Source organism: Typopeltis vanoorti, chromosome 26 (assembly GCF_054136105.1).
Source record: "Typopeltis vanoorti isolate ZY-2024b chromosome 26, IOZ_Tvanoo_1.0, whole genome shotgun sequence".
NCBI classification, from domain to species: domain Eukaryota; kingdom Metazoa; phylum Arthropoda; class Arachnida; order Uropygi; family Thelyphonidae; genus Typopeltis; species Typopeltis vanoorti.
The window spans coordinates 11,375,577-11,396,054 of record NC_143574.1 but is presented as its reverse complement, the minus strand read 5'-3'; the positions used below and the strand labels follow the sequence as shown (position 1 = coordinate 11,396,054).

The 20,478-nt window shown below is 37.2% G+C and overlaps 1 protein-coding gene across 1 annotated transcript; it reads left to right on the top strand.

Moving 5' to 3' along the window:
* The first annotated feature begins 5,138 nt into the window (after window positions 1–5,138).
* Mpi (mannose phosphate isomerase) lies at window positions 5,139–7,161 on the top strand. Its single transcript, XM_090415060.1, has one exon. The coding sequence runs from the start codon at window positions 5,265–5,267 to the stop codon at window positions 6,516–6,518; it is 1,254 nt and encodes a 417-aa protein (XP_090271186.1). The 5' UTR covers window positions 5,139–5,264; the 3' UTR covers window positions 6,519–7,161.
* Window positions 7,162–20,478: the final 13,317 nt, after the last annotated feature.

The following is a 20,478-nucleotide window of genomic DNA, read 5'->3' as shown; positions in this document are numbered from 1 at the left end:
TACATAAGGTTGCTGTTGTCGCTGCATGGTCTGTGGACATTATCGTCATCACACTTGACTGGGCTCCACAGAGCCATGACTTAATCAAATTGAACATTTGTGGAATAAACTGGAGTGTCGCAGATCAAGGGATGTCTTCCCACATCAGTCAAGGATCTCATTACATGCCTATCTGAAGAATAATCCAAAATTCTCATAGGATTACTGTAGCCCCATAGGATTACTGGATCGGATCACAAAAACATGACAGAACTAATCAAATCATATTTAAACGACCGGAAATTGCAGGTAACAGGTCTATGGACCTCCATCTCACCACATTCCATGACCTTATTACATGCTTATAGGAAGACTGGTCCAAAATTCCTAATGATTGCTATCGTATGCTGGAAAGTATGCCTGTATGTCAGTTGAACCTCTTTCCATGCTGTGTAAATATTGATTTTATTGCCATCTGGTAGATTAGACGCGTTTTTCTTGTGTTCAGCTGGCTGGGTTGGTTGATAATTGCGCGATTCCTTTGGTTGCATTCATAGAAGCAAGTTACGTGCGATCGGTAAAAACTGAGACCTTTGTTCAGATAGAAACCGAGATGTTTTATTCATACATTTTGTGTGGAAGCCAGTTTGCTGTAATTTCTTTTTTGGGATTTGTTCTCTTCTATGATCAGCTGCAGGATGATATCTGAAAGTCTGTTTGGCTTGTAGTCATGGTGACAGCTGCTAGGACGGTATTGATTTGATTTGTGCGGTTAGTGATTACTTCATCGATTGGTCTTGAGTGTCCGTTTGGAGTAGGATTAGGTTGTAATCTGAGGAAAGTCCATTTATCGTTTGTAGTGATACTGATGTCTGATATATTGTAGGATAGCAATAAGCACGACATCTTCTTTTCCGAAGAGTTCGAAGCATGGGAGTTCGGATGGGCTCATGACTGCTGTGTTTTTGAAGGTGATATATGCTTTCAGCATTCCTTAATTTCTGTTTAGCATTTTGCTACTCCAAGGTGGGTTTTTGGCGATCAGCTTAAGTGTAATGATGGAGTCTTTTCTGGCTAGTATGGCATAAAGATCTTTTGTCAGTAGCAGTTTACTTGGCAGTTGTAGCTGCTTGGATTTTAAGTTGTTGGTTTGAACTTCTATTCCACTGGTGTCAAGGTTTCAAATTTGGCTAATTAATTGTGCTTGAGGTTCTTCTTTGATATAAATCGCAGTGTCATCACCTCTGGCATCTGGTCTATTATTTCTGTAGGTGATAATTCTTTATTGACTGTACGGAGAGGTGTTTCATTAATTAGGATTGTTTCTGGATTGTGACAAGTGACGAAGTACTGTAGTTCAAGAATCTTGTTGACGAGGCCATTGGCATTTAAAGAGGCGATCAGTAGCGAGTTTCGTCTGATTAGGTATCTATACATTGCAAAGTGCAGGTCAAAATGAAGTTGATGTATTTGACAAATCTGTTTGTGGTATCCAGGATAGGAGTTCTTTCGGCATTTCAGACATCTGTAGTCAGCTTAACATACCACTTGAGCGTGACCAGATTTTTGGCATTTGTGGCACTCCTGTTGAATATTCTTCCGAATTGGTTCGGGTATGATTATGCCCATAGTGACGTGATATCACATATTTCTTTCGTCTTTCTCTCTGGGCTTTTTGATTTCTACTAATGGTAATTATTATTATTACTATTTTATTATTTATTATTATTATTATTTTTTTTTTTTAATTATTTTTAATAATGCTTTGCCAGAACTGGTTGTGAATGCTTTAACCGTGAATGAATTTAAGGAGAGGTATGACAGGTATTGTGTAAATAATGGTTAGTGTGTCAATGTCGGGTCTCCCGCGATGAGTCTTTTGACTCCATGGAGACACCGTTAAATAATAATAATAATAATAATAATAATTATTATTATGGGCGACTTCAGGGAGTCCTTAGACTCATTGAGGGAGGCCCTAAACATCATGTCCACACAAATATACAACATTCCCACTATATCTATCATATCTTGCCTTGAACTCACTCACCGTCATAGCACCCACAACAGACTCTGGCAGTTAATTCCACTCATTCACCACTCTCAAAGTAAAGAACAAAGCTCTAACACCCTTGCTAACCACACTCTTTCCCAGCTTCCATAGGTGTCCCCCTAGTTCTCCCACAACCAGACCTGATCTCAAAAATATCCTCTGAATTAATTCTATAGAAACCGTTCAGCAGTTTGTATGTCTCAATCATATCTCCCCTCTTCCACTTATCAACCAATTTCTGCAACCCACAAATCTTCAACCTGTTCTCATAAGGTTCATTCCATAGACATGCTATCATCTTGGTCACTCACCTCTGGATCCTCTCAACCTCTTCCCCATCAAGAAGAAATCTAGGTGACCAAATCTGGGCACAATAGTCAAGATGAGGTCTTATCAAGGCTCGGTACAGAGGAACAATAACTTGCTTGTCTCTGCTCGTCAAAGTATTTTTCAACAACCAAGTGGGTCAATGAGCTGATTTAGCCACTTTTGCAATGTGCCCCCTAAACTTTATCTCTCTATCCACCAACACTCCCAAGTCCCTGGCCTCATCAATCTCCTGGAGTACAGTTCCACCAATGTGGTATGTTGCTGCTAATCTTTTCACCCAAAAATGCATAACCTTACATTTTGTCATATTAAATTGACATCCATTCTCCTTAGCCCAGAATTCCAATCTATCCAAATCATCCTGCAGAATTTTGACATTTTCTGCATTCACTATTGCCCTACCCAACTTTGCATCATCAGCGAACAAATGAACTGTTCCTCTTAGATCCTTCCCTATATCTTTAGTGAACAAATCGAACAGCAGTGGTCCAAAAACAGAACTCTGTGGCACACCACTAGTGTCACAGGCCGTCTTTTGGATTCTACTCCTGAATAAACTACTCTTTGATATCTCTCCATCAACCTCCCACCTATCCATCTCACCAACCCTATATCCATTCCCATGTGTTGCAGTTTACGGATTAGAATTCCATGTAGTATCCTGTTAAATGCCTTAGCCAGGTCCAGCAGTATCACTGTAAACCCATTTCCCTTATCCAGTTCAGCTGTCAGCTTATTATAAAACTTGAGCAAGTTACTGAGGCATGATCTATCCTTCACAAAGCCATGCTGTCCCCTGTGCAGTATCTCATTTTCATCAATCCATTCCTGTATATTTTTTCCCTTGACTACTTTCTTCAAGACCTTGACGACTCCTAATATGCTGATCGGTCGGTAATTTGCAACCATAGTCTTGGATCCTCCTTTATGCAGCGGAACTATTTTCCCCTCTTTCCACACCTTTGGTACTAAACCAGACCCGAGACGCAGATTAAACAACATGGTCAAGGGCACTGATAATTCTTTAGCTGCTTCACGTAAGACCCGTGCCGGTATACCATCCAATCCCACAGGTGTATTCACATTAAGGTTCTGTAATAGACTATTCACCTCCACTTCATTCATCACAATTCCCGTATAAACTAATGGTTCCTTCAATATTTCAATGTCACCACCTGGATGATATACTCTTGCACAGTGCTCGTTCAGTAATTCCACTATATCGACTGATTCAATGACCTCCTTACCATCGTCATTCCTTAAAATCATTTTGCCGTGTACAGTTTTTTTTTTTTTTGCTTGCAGCATATTGAAAGAACTGTTTGGGATTCTCTTTAGCTTGCAAAGCTAGTTTCCTTTTAATCCGCTTTTGCTTTTTTTATCACACTCGTTACCCTTCTGGCTTGCATTTTATACCGTTCGTGTGCCTGCAGGTCACCTCTTTCTTTAAATTCTCTCCACAGTTGTTTCTTTTTTTGCAGATCAAGCTTAATGGTGTTATTCATCCATATTACCCCTACTTGTTTTACTATTCGGACCCTAGGTATACAATCAGCCATAACCTCCTGTAAATGCTCCTTGACCACTTCCCATGCTCTATCGAAATCGAATCGCAGTTGTAAATGCCATGGCTATTGTGTTTCGCCGATCTAGCATCTTACTGATTTTCGTTGGCTAAGCCCATGATTACTGATGTTTGAAGCTACCTCTTCTTCCGAAATTGATTCCATAACGTATTTTAAGACAACGTTTAATTCTTCTCGCTACTGAGTACATGCTCAGTAGTGATAAGGGATTTTTAAAGTGTCAAGAGGCTTGGTTAGACTACGATAATCTGGAATTGTAGTCTGTTGAACTCTGATTCCTCCATCTGTATTTTTAGTGCAGGAAAGTTATTTTTTTTTTGCAATTTTGTAACAAATGTGACTTGGTCCAACTGTATGTTAGGCAAAATGATAAGAGGAATTCCTTCATCTTCAGTGGTTTCTTCATCCGTGACAACAGCTGCTTTCATATCCTTCTGCATTTTATGTTGTGGTAAATATATTTCGATATTCTTGTCACTGATTATAAATACAAGTTTTTTAATCAGTACGAGAGTGTTTACGATCGAGAATCTGAAGCAGCATTCACTTCCTCGTTGTGCACATTGATTAGAAAACACTAAACTTACCTGTTTTGTAGTACTAGTAATGATGATCTAAACAAGAGAAAATTTCTACTACAATAATAAACATTCAAAAACTCTCTTCTCAGATAAAATTACTATTTTTATTTAATGTCTCAAGTCAGTGATTCTTTATCCACCCTCCTCCTAAAAATGATAAAAGTCAACCATCAAACTGTCTCATTGCTATTACCTTCATGCTATTTATATTTATATTTATTATTATTATTCCAGAGACCTCCAAGGAGTTCGAAGACTCATCGTCGGGAGAACACCTACAGCTGTCTCAACCGCTTATATGCACTCTCTTTCTGTATTATTGCTCTTTTATGTTATTTTGCACTATTCTTCAGATTTCCTTTAATTTTGATATTGCGTTTGGTCTTCTAGAATAATAATTTTAAAAAAATGTAGCTTCCAGATGGACACGGTAGGCTAAATTACCTTCCCTTGAAAATCTCCGATGACGGTTCTTAGGATTCGAACGGAGGTGTTTCTATTCAAAGGTTATCGTCGCAATCGACTGTTCTACAGAGGCTCTTTGGTGATGCTATGTAATAATAAATAATCCGTGAAATGAATTCTATGTGGCGAGGTGGCGCTTTTTTACGATTACGAAACGTGTAAGAAAATTACGAAATATTTTCCTCTTAGGTTAGCGAAGGTTTTACGAGTAAGAAATGTGACTTTTATATCTCTGGAGCACTTGCGAGTTTCGGTATTAAAACCAAAATAATGTGTAGTACTCCCAGGGTGTTTGAATTGAGGTGTGGTGTAAAAAATTATGCTTGGGGCAAACTAGGAATGAATAGTATTGTTGCCCAGCTTATGAAACATAACTACCCACAATGTGATATACACGAAAAACAACCATATGCAGAACTTTGGATGGGTGAGCATCCATCAGGGCCTTCGATTATTCCTTCATTAAATGATACATCATTATTTGATTGGATTAGGGAACATCCGACTAGTCTCGGTGAAAGAGTGCAAGAAAGTTTCAAAAGTAATCTCCCCTTTCTTTTTAAAGTGTTATCTGTTAACAAAGCTCTTTCAATTCAGGTTCATCCTAATAAAGTTAGAGCAGAATTACTGTACAAGCAAGCACCAGATTTGTATCCTGATGACAACCACAAACCTGAACTGGCAATTGCATTGACGCAGTTTGAAGCACTTTGCGGTTTTCGCCCACTCACTGAAATCAAAAATTTCTTTACTAAAGTGCCTCAACTCAGAGCTGTACTCGGTGAAGAGCTTGTTAGTTGTTTAATGAACACGGGAAAAAGTGCTACGGACGATAAAGAGCAGTTGAAAAAATGCTTTACGTCACTCATGCATTTTGAGAAAGAGCATTACTCACAACATCTTGAAGATTTGGTCAGTAAGCTAAAAGCATTTGAAAATGTGACTGGTATAACAGAACCTGTCAGGAGCCTTCTACTTCGAATCTATTCAGATTTTCCTGGTGATATAGGATGTTTTGGCTTGTTCTTTTTTAATTACCTTATCTTGCAGCCTGGAGAAGCAATATTTTTGGCAGCAGGCGAACCTCATGCATATTTATTAGGTGACTGTATCGAGTGTATGGCTTGCTCAGACAATGTTGTACGTGCAGGTTTAACACCAAAATACAAAGATGTCACCACACTCTGTGATATATTAACATATGAATGCAAAAGTGCTCAAGAAAACATTTTCCCTTCAAAACAAAGTTCCCAAGATCCTTATTTGACAATTTATGATCCTCCTGTTAGAGAATTCACAGTAGCAAAGATTGAAGTGCCACTTGAAAATGTCACATATCCACTGGCATCGCTTAATAGTGCATCAGTTTTGCTTCTTGTGAGAGGTAGTATAAATATACCAAATGAAAATGGGGTCACCATGACTCTTCAGGGTGGTTCTGTGTTATTCATTAGTGCTGGAGAAGTAATTACAATCTATTTTACTTCCCCTACACTTTTGTTTCGAGCATATTGCAATTTGTAGGTTATAACAATGGAGTAAGAACTAGAAGCTATAACTAGTGTCTTATATTTGGCATTTGTAGTTCTGGTATCTCAATTAAAATTAATATCACAATAGTTTTAGCAATAAGATATGGCCACTTAACCTTATTAACCTTAGAACAATAATATGTTCATAAATGTTGCCACATTTTCTGTGCTTTTACTAGTATTTGTTACTTGAAACTCCTAGTGCCTTTAAATTTCATCTAAGTATCTTAACCTTTTTTTTTTTCTAGTGTCCGTTTATTAAAATAAGATTGTCAAATTTATTAGTATTCTGGTAAGTTTTCAGACTGTGATCTTATTAACACTTTAGATATCTAAATGTTTCAAGCACACATAAACCTCAACAAAATCTCACTGAGAAAAATATAATGAACCTTAAGACATTGAAAGAAGTGTGTTAATTCCTAAAATCTTTGCCTTTTATCGCATCAAATGCAACTATTATACTGTGCATATGTAGAATACAAAGAAATTATGTTGTGAATGTTCAAATAATTTAATTGTTAACAATTTAAGTTTATATACATAAGCTTGAAAGAAATATATTTTACATGATATAAAATCATTTGATATAAAATGAGTTTTTTTTGCAAAAATGAAAAGTTTTTTGAAAATAAATAATTTTATTTTTAAACAGCTGTTTTATAGTAATATTGATGAGTGTTTTCAATGTTCTATATACACTATATTAGTGTTCTAAGATTAAAAATGGGTGTACTTTATAGTAGGTTAATACTTGGGTGGGCTAAAAATGTAAATTTTTGGACTATAAATGTTAAAAATGTTTAAGTATTTTTTGAATTTACATAGCCCAAATATCCTGTTCCAGAGACCAAACATGGAGCTTTTTCAAGCCACTTGAGACATCTAGTAAGCAGTGAAATTCCTCTCCCATCTAAAGATGGTCATAAACATCCGTACTTGCAGCAGGATTCAAACCCACAGTCAGTTGGTGAGAGAGTAGATCTGCCAACCAGGTTGGCTTATACTCTTATGGCATATACTCTTCTTGTTAGCTTATATATTATCAGTTTTCAAACTTCTATCTAAACTTGTATTATCATTTTAATAACAGTGAATGTGAAAGTGCACTGTAGTTTAAATATAAATTATATTTGACAATTAAATTAGGATTCAAAGTGAATAGAAACAGGAATCCAAACTTCAAGGAGCAAACACAAATGAAGTTGAGAAATACAATGATAAATGGAAATTAGATCAAAAATGGCTGGTGAAGAACTGATAACTATACCATTGCAACTGAAAGTGGACTTTAAACTTCAGTCAATGGAAGAAGTTTTCTTATATAGTCCACCAAAATAAATAAAAAATAAAATAAACTTGAGTAAGGTGTCAAATATGAAAAATAGTTATTTAACATGTGGAATTGTCATACTATGAATCAAATTTAAGCATTTATGCTGATGGTATAAATTTTTTTTTGTTCTTTCAAAGTAAAAGATATTTATTATATAAGTAAAAGATATGCATAGTGTAACAAGTTTAACTTAATAATGGCATACAAATGCATTTCCTTCACCGTGTTTACTTTGTTATGTTGAGGATGGATATCAGGAGTGTGGAATGCATTTGATGCTCAAATGGAATTGTATAAAAGAGATGGATTATATTTAAACGGATTTGACATGAATCAGTTGGAGAGACTGTTGCTAGAAGTGTGAGTGATGTGAACAAGGTATCAGTGGAAGTTGGAGGTGATGTAAATAAGCAGGAGAGTGGACTGAAGTGATTATAAATGAGGATGAGAGTGGTATGAGAACAGAATGTGAAAACAGGAATGCAAGTTGGACAGAGAAATGGGGGGGGGAGCCAGGAAGTTTGAGGAGACAGTGTAAGGAGAGCAGATTAGGGATGAATTCATAATTGTGTGTATAGGGATGGTCAGCATAGGAATGGGATGCATGGGGAATAGGATAAGGGGGATGAAATTGTTGCACTGATTGAGTTTATTTGCTCAGAAATAGTTCAAATAAGTAAAATGGTTGGGTGGGAATAGAAATGGATGTGTTTTTTTTTTGGGGGGGGGGGGAATGCTACTGATGACAGCAGGAAGTTATACGTCTGCATAAGGTCAGTGATTTTGAAGTGGTATGGTGCAAGGTGGAGATTGAGAAGAAGCAAAAGGTTATTTTGATAGTCTGGAAGTTTTTTTTAACATCCACACATCTGGGAGAGTAATTTTTCATTTAAATTTTGGTTGCTTTTGAATTCTTACTTGATATTTTGTATTTCCATTCAGATTACTTTATCTTATTTTTATCCTTGAAAATGCATTATAGTGGAAAATGATTTTATGGCTTGAAAATGGTTTAAAGCATTCAGATTTTATACTTTTGTGTTGTTTAATGATCTTTATCACTACATATAACCAATACACTTCAAAAATGAGCATAAATGATAAAACTCCTGACATTTTTAACAGTATTAGCAACACCAAACAATTTTATTAAAGGATGTTTTATTAACTGCTTATCTTCTTCCTAACATGGAATATAGGCCATGTGGCCTGTTCCGGTCTCATGTCATCTCTTTCTTGGTCTTCCGATTTCTTCTTTTTCCACTTATTCTGTATCTGTATAATATTTTTGGTAGTCTGCTGTTGTCCATTCGATTTAAATGTTCTAGCCATTTTTATTTATACTGTCTTATGTAGTAATTAATTGGTTTGATTTTTAGGGATTGTAAGATTTCTTCATTTGTTTTGTGGTCCCACTTGGTATATCCAGCTGTTTTTCTGAGGAACTTCATTTCTGCTGTTTGAATTTGTTTTTCATCTTTCCTTTTCACCATGTTTCGCTTCCGTATAGTAGAGTTGGTTTTGACAAGACATTATATAGTCTGATTCTAGTGTGTTTTTGTACCAGGGATGGCTTAAATATACTATTTATTATGCTATTTACTTTGACAAAGTTTGATATTTTAGTGTCTATGTCTTTTTCTTCTTCGTATGATAGATCACATCCCAAGTATCTGAAAGCGTTTACTTGTTCTAGTATTTTATTATCTATCACTATTTTACTTCTTATTGGGATTTCTCCTTTGAATGCCATTATTTTTGTTTTTTCTTTGGATATTGTCATATTATATTGTTTTGAGATATCATTTAATGATTTTAATGATCTTTGTAAGTCATCTTCTGATGTAGCTAATACTATTTGATCATCTGCAAATAGTAGTGTATCTATCTTCATTTGCGGGGTCATTTGTATACCAAATGGGTTATGCTGTTTCCAGATTGTTAATATTTCATTTATATATATATTGAAAAGCAGAGGTGAGAGGGTACATCCTTGTCATACTCCTTGATATATCTTTCCATTCTGAGTTGTGTTCTAATTTAACTGCTATTTTATTTCCTGTATATATTTCTTGAATAGATTGTAAAAGTTGGTTTGGTATGTTTAAATTGGTTAATATTTTAAACAATTTTTGCCGACTAATTTTGTCAAAAGCTTTTTCATAATGAATAAATGCCACGTGTTTCTTTTTGAAATTCTCTTCTCTTTTCTATTAATAATTTTAAAGTAAAAATTGGATCTATGCAGGATCGGCCTTTTCGGAAGCCATTTTGTTCTTCTAGTAATTTGTTTTCTACAATGCTGCTTAGTTTCTCTTTTAATATTCCTGCATATATTTTATATCCTGTATTCAGCAGACTAATTCCCCTATAATTATTGCAATTGTCTTTATTTCCTTTTTTATAGATTGGGATGACCAGTGCTTTTTTCCAAGAGTTAGGGGTTTTTCCAGACATCCAAACCATATTAAAAAATTTCAAAAGTTTTTCATTAAATTTTTCACCTGCATTTTTGTATAGTTCTATATTTATATTGTCTTCTCCTGGTGTTTTCCTATTTTTCATCTTCTTTATTATATTTTTCAGTTCTAACATTGTGATATTTTCTATTAGGTCATTCTTTGTCTTATAAAATTTTAATTCATTGTTCTCATCTGTCCAGAGATTTTGGAAATAGGTCACCCATTTTTCTAAATCTATTGTTTGTATTTTTATCTTTTCTTTTATTTCTTTATTCATGTATTTTATTACTTTATAGGTTTTGGGTTGTGGCTTAAATAAATCCTTTTCTAGTTCTGTTACGAAATTGTTCCATCTTTCTCTATGTTTTTTCCTGACTTCTCGTTTTGCAATTGCACTATTTCTTTTATGCTCTATTTCTGCTTCTATTGTTTTGGAATTTAGCCATTTCTGGTAACTGTCCTTTTTGGTTTTTATTATATTTTCCATTTCTTTGTTCCAGTCTTTTTAGTCCTCTTTTTCTAATCCATTTGTGCTTTATTCCTAAGGTTTCTGTTGCTGCTTTTGTGAGAATTTGTTTCAAATTTTCCTATTCATCTTCAATGTCACTTGATTCATGTGTGGCTTCTGTTTTTAAGTTTGTGCATTTTTGATATTGTAGTCTAACTTGAGGATCCTGTAATGAAGAAATTTTGTAGCTTGGCTGGTAAGAATTTTCAATTCTATGTGTTTTTAGCCACTTTGGTTTGAAACGAATTTTTGCTGATACCATATAATGAACAGAGTTTAATTCAAAGCCTCGATATGCTCTTACGTCTAAAATTAACTCCGCTAATTTAAAATTTGTGATAACGTAGTCAATTACTGATTTGTATCCTCTGGCTGACCAAGTATATTTATGTATTTCCTTGTTTAAACATTGAATTCATTATTCTCATATTATTATAAATGACAAAATCGCGCAATCTGCGACCATTTTGATTACATTTATCTTCGCCAAATTTACCTATGTTTGTTTTGTATTTTTTGTTTCCTATTCTGGCATTTAAATCTCCTGCTAGCAGTAAATAGTCAGTTTTGTTGTTTTATCTATGGCATTCTGTAATTCTTTATAAAATATATTACTGTCTTCTTCTTTTCCCTCTTCTGGTGCATATGCACCAATTATTGTTATGTGGCCTCTTAATGTCTTGAGTCTAATTTCTATTAGTCTTTCATTCAAATAGTTGTAATATACAATATTGTTCTTTAGGGATTTATGTACCATAATCATTATACCTGCTTTTGCTCTTTCTTCTTTTTTTTACCCCACTGTAGATTTGTATATAGTTGTTTGTTTCTTTTGTACCTTTTTGTTTTTTCTTTGTTTCTGTTACTATACATATCTTTATGTTAGCTTGGTTTAGTTGTTTATCAAGTTCTTCTTCTTTGTGTGCAATGCTTCTCACATTCCATGTTGCAATCTTCATTATGTGTTCCTTTTTCCAATTTCGTTTCCCATTTCCTGGGTTGTGGTCTTTTCCCTGACAGTCCGTCTGGCTTTTCTTTGCATGAAACTTGAAAGTATTTTGAATTTCCCCAGGGCAGGTTACTAACCTGTCGGTGGTAAGTCCAGTGGTAGGGCTGCTACCTAACGCCTCTGGACAGGCAGATCTAACAGCATTTACTCTGTTAGGGTGTTAAGGTTATACCGCCCATACTCGGTCGCCAGTGCCTCGTTTGTACTTTTAGAACAGGATGGACCACGGGAAGGTGAGGTTGACATTTGAGTGGGAGAGGCTATGTATTGCGCTTCACCACCCCTTCCACCCCATTAACTGCTTATATTTTGCTTAATTTCAAATCAGCATCATCAGAGCACAACACAGCTAGTATATGCAAAAGTAAGTAAATGAAATAATACAGTTGTAATGGACAAAAGATCTAAAGTCCTATTTTGGTGCCCTTTAATGTTGTAAAAAAAAAAAAAAAAAAATCGTGTGTGAACTCACATAGGATTAGATGGAAGAAAACAAATGTGCTTTAGAAGCCGCTATAGACCTGAAAGATTATTTTTTGAGTCAGCCATGGCTTTGAAGAATTCTCCTAACCTAAACAAATATGGCTGCATTAATTTGCCAAAAATTTGGGAGATGTTATTGTAAGCGCAACTTCCAATAGCTGTAATGTGGATATGTGTAATTTTTTTTTTTTACAACATTAGAGGGTGTCAAAATAGGACTTTAGATCTTTTGTCCATTACAATTGTATTGTTTCACTTACTCAGTGTCACATATACTAGCTGTTGTGCTCTGATGATGATGCTGATTTGAAATTCAGCAAAATATAAGCAGTTAATACCGTTAAAAATAAGCCACGAATAGCCATCAATACCTAAGTTTATCTGTTAGATTAATGATAAAACTGTCTTGCAAATCTGCAGGCAATATACATATAAAAAAATAAATATAAATAAATATAAATGTTATCAAGACTGATAACATTAAGCATCAAACCTTATATATTGCTTTTCTCTCCCCAAAAGAACTGGAATATATTAAGAATTTGGCATGTCTGGATATTTTCATCTAAATTTTGGAAACATTTTATCCACTGTTCCGAAATGCTTGCAAGAGGTCCAGGTCAGTCACTGATTTCAAAAAAACGTTAAAACATTCATCTTTTATCAACCTCTACATTTGTGATATCAGGCTTGTGGAATACATTTGATGCTCAAATGGAATTGTTTACCAAAATTAATTCAGGAATAAAATAATTTAAAGCTGCATGAAGATACTTGCAGACTTAGATTAAATTTTATATGTATTGTACCTGCCTGTAACAGAAACTTATGAGTCCATTACTTACCATAGTTATATTATTGCTTTTACTTTTTTTTGACATGATTTTATGTGGTTGAGCCATGTGATCCCACGTGAAGAGCATATCACAAATTTTTTTGACTGTCTTAATTATTATTGGTTAGGCATTTCCATTGACTTGTCCTGGAATTATCCCTAACCTGTTGTTATTATTATTATTATTATTCAGGCCTCCATGGAGTCAAAAGGCTCATCGTGGGAAGTCCTTCCTAAGAACATAAAGTCTGTCAAGATTCATCTCGCTAAATTCATTCCCTGAAGCAGCAGCATTCATTACCTCATTAATAACACATTCCACTTGCTCACCACAGAGAGAGAAACTTAAATCTGCAGCATTATTGGCCACATTCTCACATAGTTTCCAGGGATGCCTCCCCCCCCCCTCCCTTACACAACATGAAACAGAAACTTTTTATTATATTTAATCTATAAAATTATCTTACTAATTTGTATTTCTATATCTTTTTTCTTACCAAACTATGAAGTTCATATTCTCATTATTTTCATAATCACTGTCCTACATGACAAATATTAACTTGATCATTAACTTGATCTTGACCTCTTTCACTGTCTCCTTATCTCCAGAACGAGGTAAGCAAAGCCATCATAATGTTACTGCCTACAGATTTTTGAACTATAAATTGCTTGGTTCAATGATGGTTGTGAGTTGTTAACCCTTAAAGGTACAGCATCTGATGTGTGATGAAACACTTCAATACCATTTTTTTAGGATTAAATATAGACAGAATTTTTTGCCATTTGCTTGTCTTGATTAAAAATCAACATCTTCTTGCATAATAGTGCACAACACTTCAGGTTAATGTCAGCATTAGACTGTCAATATTTGATGCAGCCACAAGTTCTGATAAGTGGTATCAGTGAAACTTGTAGATCCAGGAATGAGCTGTTATGGTTGTATACAAATGCTAGAAGTATCAGAAACAAGGAAAATGAAACGGTTGCATTTATTGAGTTTGTCATCCAAAAATTGTTGAAATAAGACACGATTAGATGAGAGTGATATCCTGACAGGAATAGAGATGGAAGGATATGATGTATTTTGTGAAGACAGAAAGGGTAAAAAGAGAGGTGGAGTGCTATTGATGATAGAAAAAAGAGTCATGTCCATACAAAGTAGAGATGCAAGGGTGAAACAGTGTAAGTAGTTTTGAGGCAGTATGGTGTAAAATAGAGGTAAATAGAAAGAAACACTTAGGTAATGTGGAGGGTGGTGACTTACACATGGCTAATTTGCTTACACATGAAATGTGAAAGCAAATTAGCCAATCAAATAGGAAAAGAGTGGTTATGAGTGATTTTAATTATGACAAATAGATTGGGATGACGTAAGCAACTGGAAGTAAAGAAAATGAGTTTCTCAAGTTTTTGTGATACAACTACATCAGGTAGTGTGTAACAGAGCACGCATGAGAACTGAGAGTTTTGGATTTGATCATCTCATCAGAGGATGTTATTATAAACGAGGTGTTATATCTCTATCCAGTTGGTGAGAGTGACTATGAAGTGATTACCTGGGTGGTTGCCAGCCACCCAGGCAAGGACTTCTGTGAGTATATGTGAAACTACAAGGCCAGTGATTATGAGAAGCTAAGGAGGCAGCTGTAGCATGAATTGATGTGGGGGGGGGGGGGGGTGGGGGGGGGGGGGGGTGGGGGGGGGGGGGGGTGGGGGGGGGGGGGGGTGGGGGGGGGGGGGGGTGGGGGGGGGGGGGGGTGGGGGGGGGGGGGGGTGGGGGGGGGGGGGGGTGGGGGGGGGGGGGGGTGGGGGGGGGGGGGGGTGGGGGGGGGGGGGGGTGGGGGGGGGGGGGGGTGGGGGGGGGGGGGGGTGGGGGGGGGGGGGGGTGGGGGGGGGGGGGGGTGGGGGGGGGGGGGGGTGGGGGGGGGGGGGGGTGGGGGGGGGGGGGGGTGGGGGGGGGGGGGGGTGGGGGGGGGGGGGGGTGGGGGGGGGGGGGGGTGGGGGGGGGGGGGGGTGGGGGGGGGGGGGGGTGGGGGGGGGGGGGGGTGGGGGGGGGGGGGGGTGGGGGGGGGGGGGGGTGGGGGGGGGGGGGGGTGGGGGGGGGGGGGGGTGGGGGGGGGGGGGGGTGGGGGGGGGGGGGGGTGGGGGGGGGGGGGGGTGGAAAAACAGGACATCATTGTTACTGAAAGAAGACTATCTATATAAAAAAGAATGTTTTTCTCGTGTTATGTTAAATAGAATTTAGCTTTGATGTAATTTCTAAATAATTATTTAAGTTGTAAATTTTTTTTTTTCACTAGAGGTCATGCCAGTAGAATAACTGTGATCAAATCATTGTTTCTTTAGCTTATTGTGTATAATGTAACTCAGCTTGTCCTTGTATATCTGTATATATACTCCAGATGATGATCTTAATATGAAGATCGAAATGTCAGGAAATTAAAATAGTTATTTATAACACGGTTATTTCTAAAATGTCTACTGAATGCAGATAGTATGCAGGTGACTGATGCAGAAGAGATTTGTTCAACTAATGAGTAACCATTTTGCTAAAAGCTATCAACCTAGTATATGCAACATTGAATTCTCTGCTACCTCTTCATTAGATGAAGAAACTCATGTATAAGGAGGAAGTACTAGAGTTGTAGCACAAACTGAATAAGAATTCAGCAATAGGAACTGATGGGATATCAGCACAGATGCTAAAAGAATGTTAAGCTGAACTGGCTATTCCTTTGACTAGGCTATATAATTTGAGTCTCAGAACAGGAAAGATTCCACAAGAGTGGAAGGAATGTATGGTAATCCCATTGCACAAGGGTGGTGCAAAGACTGATGTAAAACTGCCGACCAATCATTATCGCAGGAATGGTAGTGAAGATTTTGGAAAAGTTGGTTAGGGCTCACATTCAAAAATGGGCTGACAGAGAATCTGTACTTTGCAACATCATGGATTTAATAAGGGAAGGTCATGTTTTAGCAACTTGCTCACATTCTATAATGTTACCGCTGAGACAAGGGGAATGGATACACCATGATACGTTTGGATTTTGCTAAGATGTTTGACAGAATACAGCATGGAAGACTGTTGCATAAATTGTAGAATATGGGATCGGATTATAAACTATTGGCATGGATAAGAAGATGGCTGACTAACAGGTATCAGGAAGTCATATATGGGAGCCCCCCCCCATCAAGAATCAGTCCTTGATCTATTGTTATTCAATCTGTACATTAATGATATTGGGAAGGATTTGACATGCAACATATAGCTATTTGCTGATGATGCAAAGATAGGTAGGGTAATCAGGAGTGCTGCTGTGATATGCAGTACTTGCTGAATGATTTGAATAGGCTGGAATTGTAGGCATGTGAAATTGGCTATAAATTCAATGTAAAGTCATGCACTTTGGTGTGACGAAATATCCAGCGGCGTATTATTGTGTTTGTGGGATTATGCTTGAAGAAACTGATCAGGCTAGGGATATTTAGTAGACAGGAAGCTGAAGTTCAAGGGTCATAAAACAAAAATTATAAATACAACTCAGAGAATAATTGCAATGCTGAAACGAACCTTGGCATGTAAAGATAAAGTCCTTATGCCACTTTACAAGGTTTTGATAAGACCTTACTTGGACTATTGCTCGCAGTCTGGTTTCCATGGTGATTTTGATACAGTTGAAAAAGTACAAAGTAGTGTGTTAAAAAGGATGTTAGGATTGTGGAATACTGATTATGAAGACAGATTGAAAATTTTTAGGCTGCAGACATTAGCAAACCAGAGAAAGAGGGATGATATGGTTGATACTTACAAACTTCTGAAAGGGTTATGCAGAATTCCAGTAGATGGAATTTTTTAAGTGAAGTAAAAAAAATTAAAAATCCTTAGTAGGGTTAGTAAGGGATACATCTTTCTCTCATAGAGTGGTGCGTGATTGGAATGGATTGCAATTGGATTTTGTGTGTGCAAGTAGCGTGAATGAATTCAAGAACAGAGGAGGAGGAGGAGTCAATTTGAATACTAGAGGGATAGGGCAGTTTAGAGGTGCAGGAGGAGAGTGTGTTCCACATACTGAGTACTCTGGATGTTAGTAAAGCTGTGGGACTGGATGGTCTTTCACCATGAGTTTTGAGAGAATGTGCTAATGAACTGACAGGGCCTTTGATCTGGCTTTTCAATGCAAGTCTGGCTGCAGGAAAGGTGCCTATGGAATGGAAGGCAGGTAAGATAGTGCCATTGCATAAGGGCGGTAACAGACTGGAAGTGTCTAATTATAGGCCAGTTTGTGTGTCATCAGTAGTTAGTAAGATCTTGGAGAAAGTAGTGAGGGACCGTATACAGCATTGGGCAGATGAGGGTAATGTTATCTGCAAGAGTCAACACGGATTTGTGAAGGGGCGCTCTTGTTTTAGCAATATGCTAGCCTTTTGTGATAAAGTTACAAGAGCATTAGATGAGGCATATACTGCCATTTTCCTAGACTTAGCAAAGGCATTTGACAGGGTGCCAGACGATAGGCTGATATTCAAGTTGCAGCTCATGGGTCTGGATGTCAGATTGGTCAACTGGATTCAGGATTGGCTGTCCGATAGGTATCAGAGAGTTGTGTATGGTGGAGCAATATCAAAGAGGCAGAAGGTTACAAGTGGAGTTCCACAGGGCTCAGTACTGGGACCTATATTGTTTAATCTTTATATCAATGACATTGTCTGTGGATTGCAAGGGGATATTCAGTTGTTTGTGGATGATGCGAAGCTGGGAAGGGTTATTAGTAATAGTGCAGATGTGGTAGCTCTGTAAGAGGATTTGAATAAGCTAGATAAATGGGCAAATGAATGGGGGTGTCAGTTTAATGCAGCAAAATGTAAGGTCTTGAGGTTTGGGACACATCGATGGGAGGAGTTAAACTGGAGGAAGTAGGGGAGACAAGAGATCTGGGATTGATGATTGATAGAAACCTGAAATTTAGGGGGCCATATTACAAAGGTAGTGAATGTAACACAGAGGATTGCGATTGCTGCAATAATGAGAAGGACACTGACCTGCAGAGATAAAATGGTTATCATTCCGTTGTATAAGACTCTGATCAGACCACACTTTGACTACTGTTCTCAGATCTGGTCCCCAGGATTTAGGGGATAAGTTAACTGTGTAAAGGGTACAAAAGCAGATATCAAAGATGGTGTCAGGACTGTACAATGTTAGTTATGAGGATCAGCTGAGGGAGTGTGGACTGCAGAGTTTGGTGGATAGAAGAAGGAGAGGTGATATGATTGAGGCTTTTAAACTGTTGAGAGGTGGTTACAGGGATGACACTGGGGAGTTCTTTTGCTTGGTTGAACAGCGGGAAGGAGTCATGACAAGGGGCCATCCCTGGAAGTTACGAAAGGAAACTGTGAGAAAGAGGGTGAGGAGTGGTTTCTTTGCATGGAGGGTGGTTGAACCATGGAATGCATTGCCTGATGGAGTGGTGAGAGTGAGAACGGTCAATGCATTTAAGGAGGGGTATGATAGACTTTGTGTTTCCTAGGAGGGACCTCTCTCGATGAGTCTTGATAGACTTGTTTCTTAGAAAGGACCTCCCACGATGAGTCTTTTGACTCCATGGAGGCCTGAATAATAATAATACTAACAGATATGACAGCTGGTGCAAATACTATTACCTTCCTTGATGAGTTCTTGACACCCTAGAGGTCTCTCTTAATGTCTTATAAGCAGCCATTTCATATTAGCAACTTCCTAAGCAGTTCTAAAAATGTACCCAAATCCTTAATTTTTTTTTAATCAGTTCTTCAGTGTATACTAGAGACCACCTCTCTTCTCATTAATTCAGATCATAATGTTGTGCAAAGTTCTTTTCTACAACACCCTTCTCTCAGCCAGTGTCAACATATCTTTCATCATTATGATTCCGAATAGACTAACCACTTCTGATCTTCATTTCTATGACTGAAACTCTTATTCTGTTGCACAAATTATTCTTACTAATAAAATGAAGGCTTTTCTTTCACTCCATCCAAAATTCCTGCATATTGTCCAGGCCCTGGTTTTATTATTAATTTTATATTAATTGAGTTGAGTGGCCAGCACGTCCCCCCCCCCAGATCTCAACCATATAGAACACATTTGGGATGCAATAGGGAATCGAAATTCCCTCCAGAAAACAAGGCCTTATCCTTGCTCTGAAGGAGGAGTGGGCCAGTTTGCCTCCATAACTCCTGACTTACTTGGTGCTAAGCATGGTATGACATTGTTAGAGCAGCATCGCTATTCAGGGTGGACATATTTACTGAAATCTCTCTCTCTCTGCATAGTTTTCTTTAAGCATTCTAGATTAATTCCTTGACTATGTCATTAGGAAATTTGCAACTTTTGCCAAACACTTATTGCAATTTAATTTGTACAAAATTTACAACAAGTAGGCCTTGATATTGATGAACTAGATCATAAGTTTTGTGTAATATAATTTAGCATTATGCTGGCAAGAAATTCGTGATTACACCCAAATGTGGGTATAAATTTTTTTTCATATACAGGTAAAAATGTAGCTTGTCCTTAGCTTTTAGACAATAGTGTATAAGCTAAGTGATTATGAGAAGTTCTTTAATATCTATACTGTGGGATGATGAGCTGTAGGGAAAATATGCTGATGGAGCAGAGCATGAGAACTGATTACAAAATATCTGACAAAAGCAATGCACAACTGTGTATATATATATATATATATAAAAAGAGTTTTTTGAACAGACAGAGTAGGAACAAAAATGAAATCAGGTAGTTATTGTGAGAAAAGATGTTACAGGTGATACTAGATAGTTGGTAGTAATCAGATGCACGAGAAATATAAAATGAGCTAGAAAGTAAATATAATAAAGAAAGAAAAGGTGCAATCTGAGAGACGATAAGCAGTCATGTCAAAGTTAATTCAATGGAATTTTTCTTGTGTGTCGAGGAAGATTAATTATGTAAAGGTAACACTGACAGATGACTATGGTAGCAGATTGATTTGCAAAAAAGGATGTAGTGGAATTATTTAATAAGTACTGGATCTGCCTATATCATAGTAGTGTAAATGACACTGTGCAACACCTATAAGGGAGGCAAATAATAGGGAGATTAGAGGTGAAAGGATCAGAGGTGTAAGTGTTGATTGGGCTAGATGTTAATAAGGTTAAGAATGGATGACATTACAATGTATTTTTAAGGAATGTGTAAGAGTCAGCTGTGTCCTTGAGATATAGTTATTTAATGAACATTGCAGTGGGAAAGGTTGACTAAAGGAGTGGAAAGTAGGCAAAATACTGTAGTACCTGTGTAG

What these genes read in the sequence shown, in the direction of transcription:
- Mpi (XM_090415060.1), top strand. Translation starts at nt 5,265, where the DNA reads ATGTGTAGTACTCCCAGGGTGTTTGAATTGAGGTGTGGTGTAAAAAAT.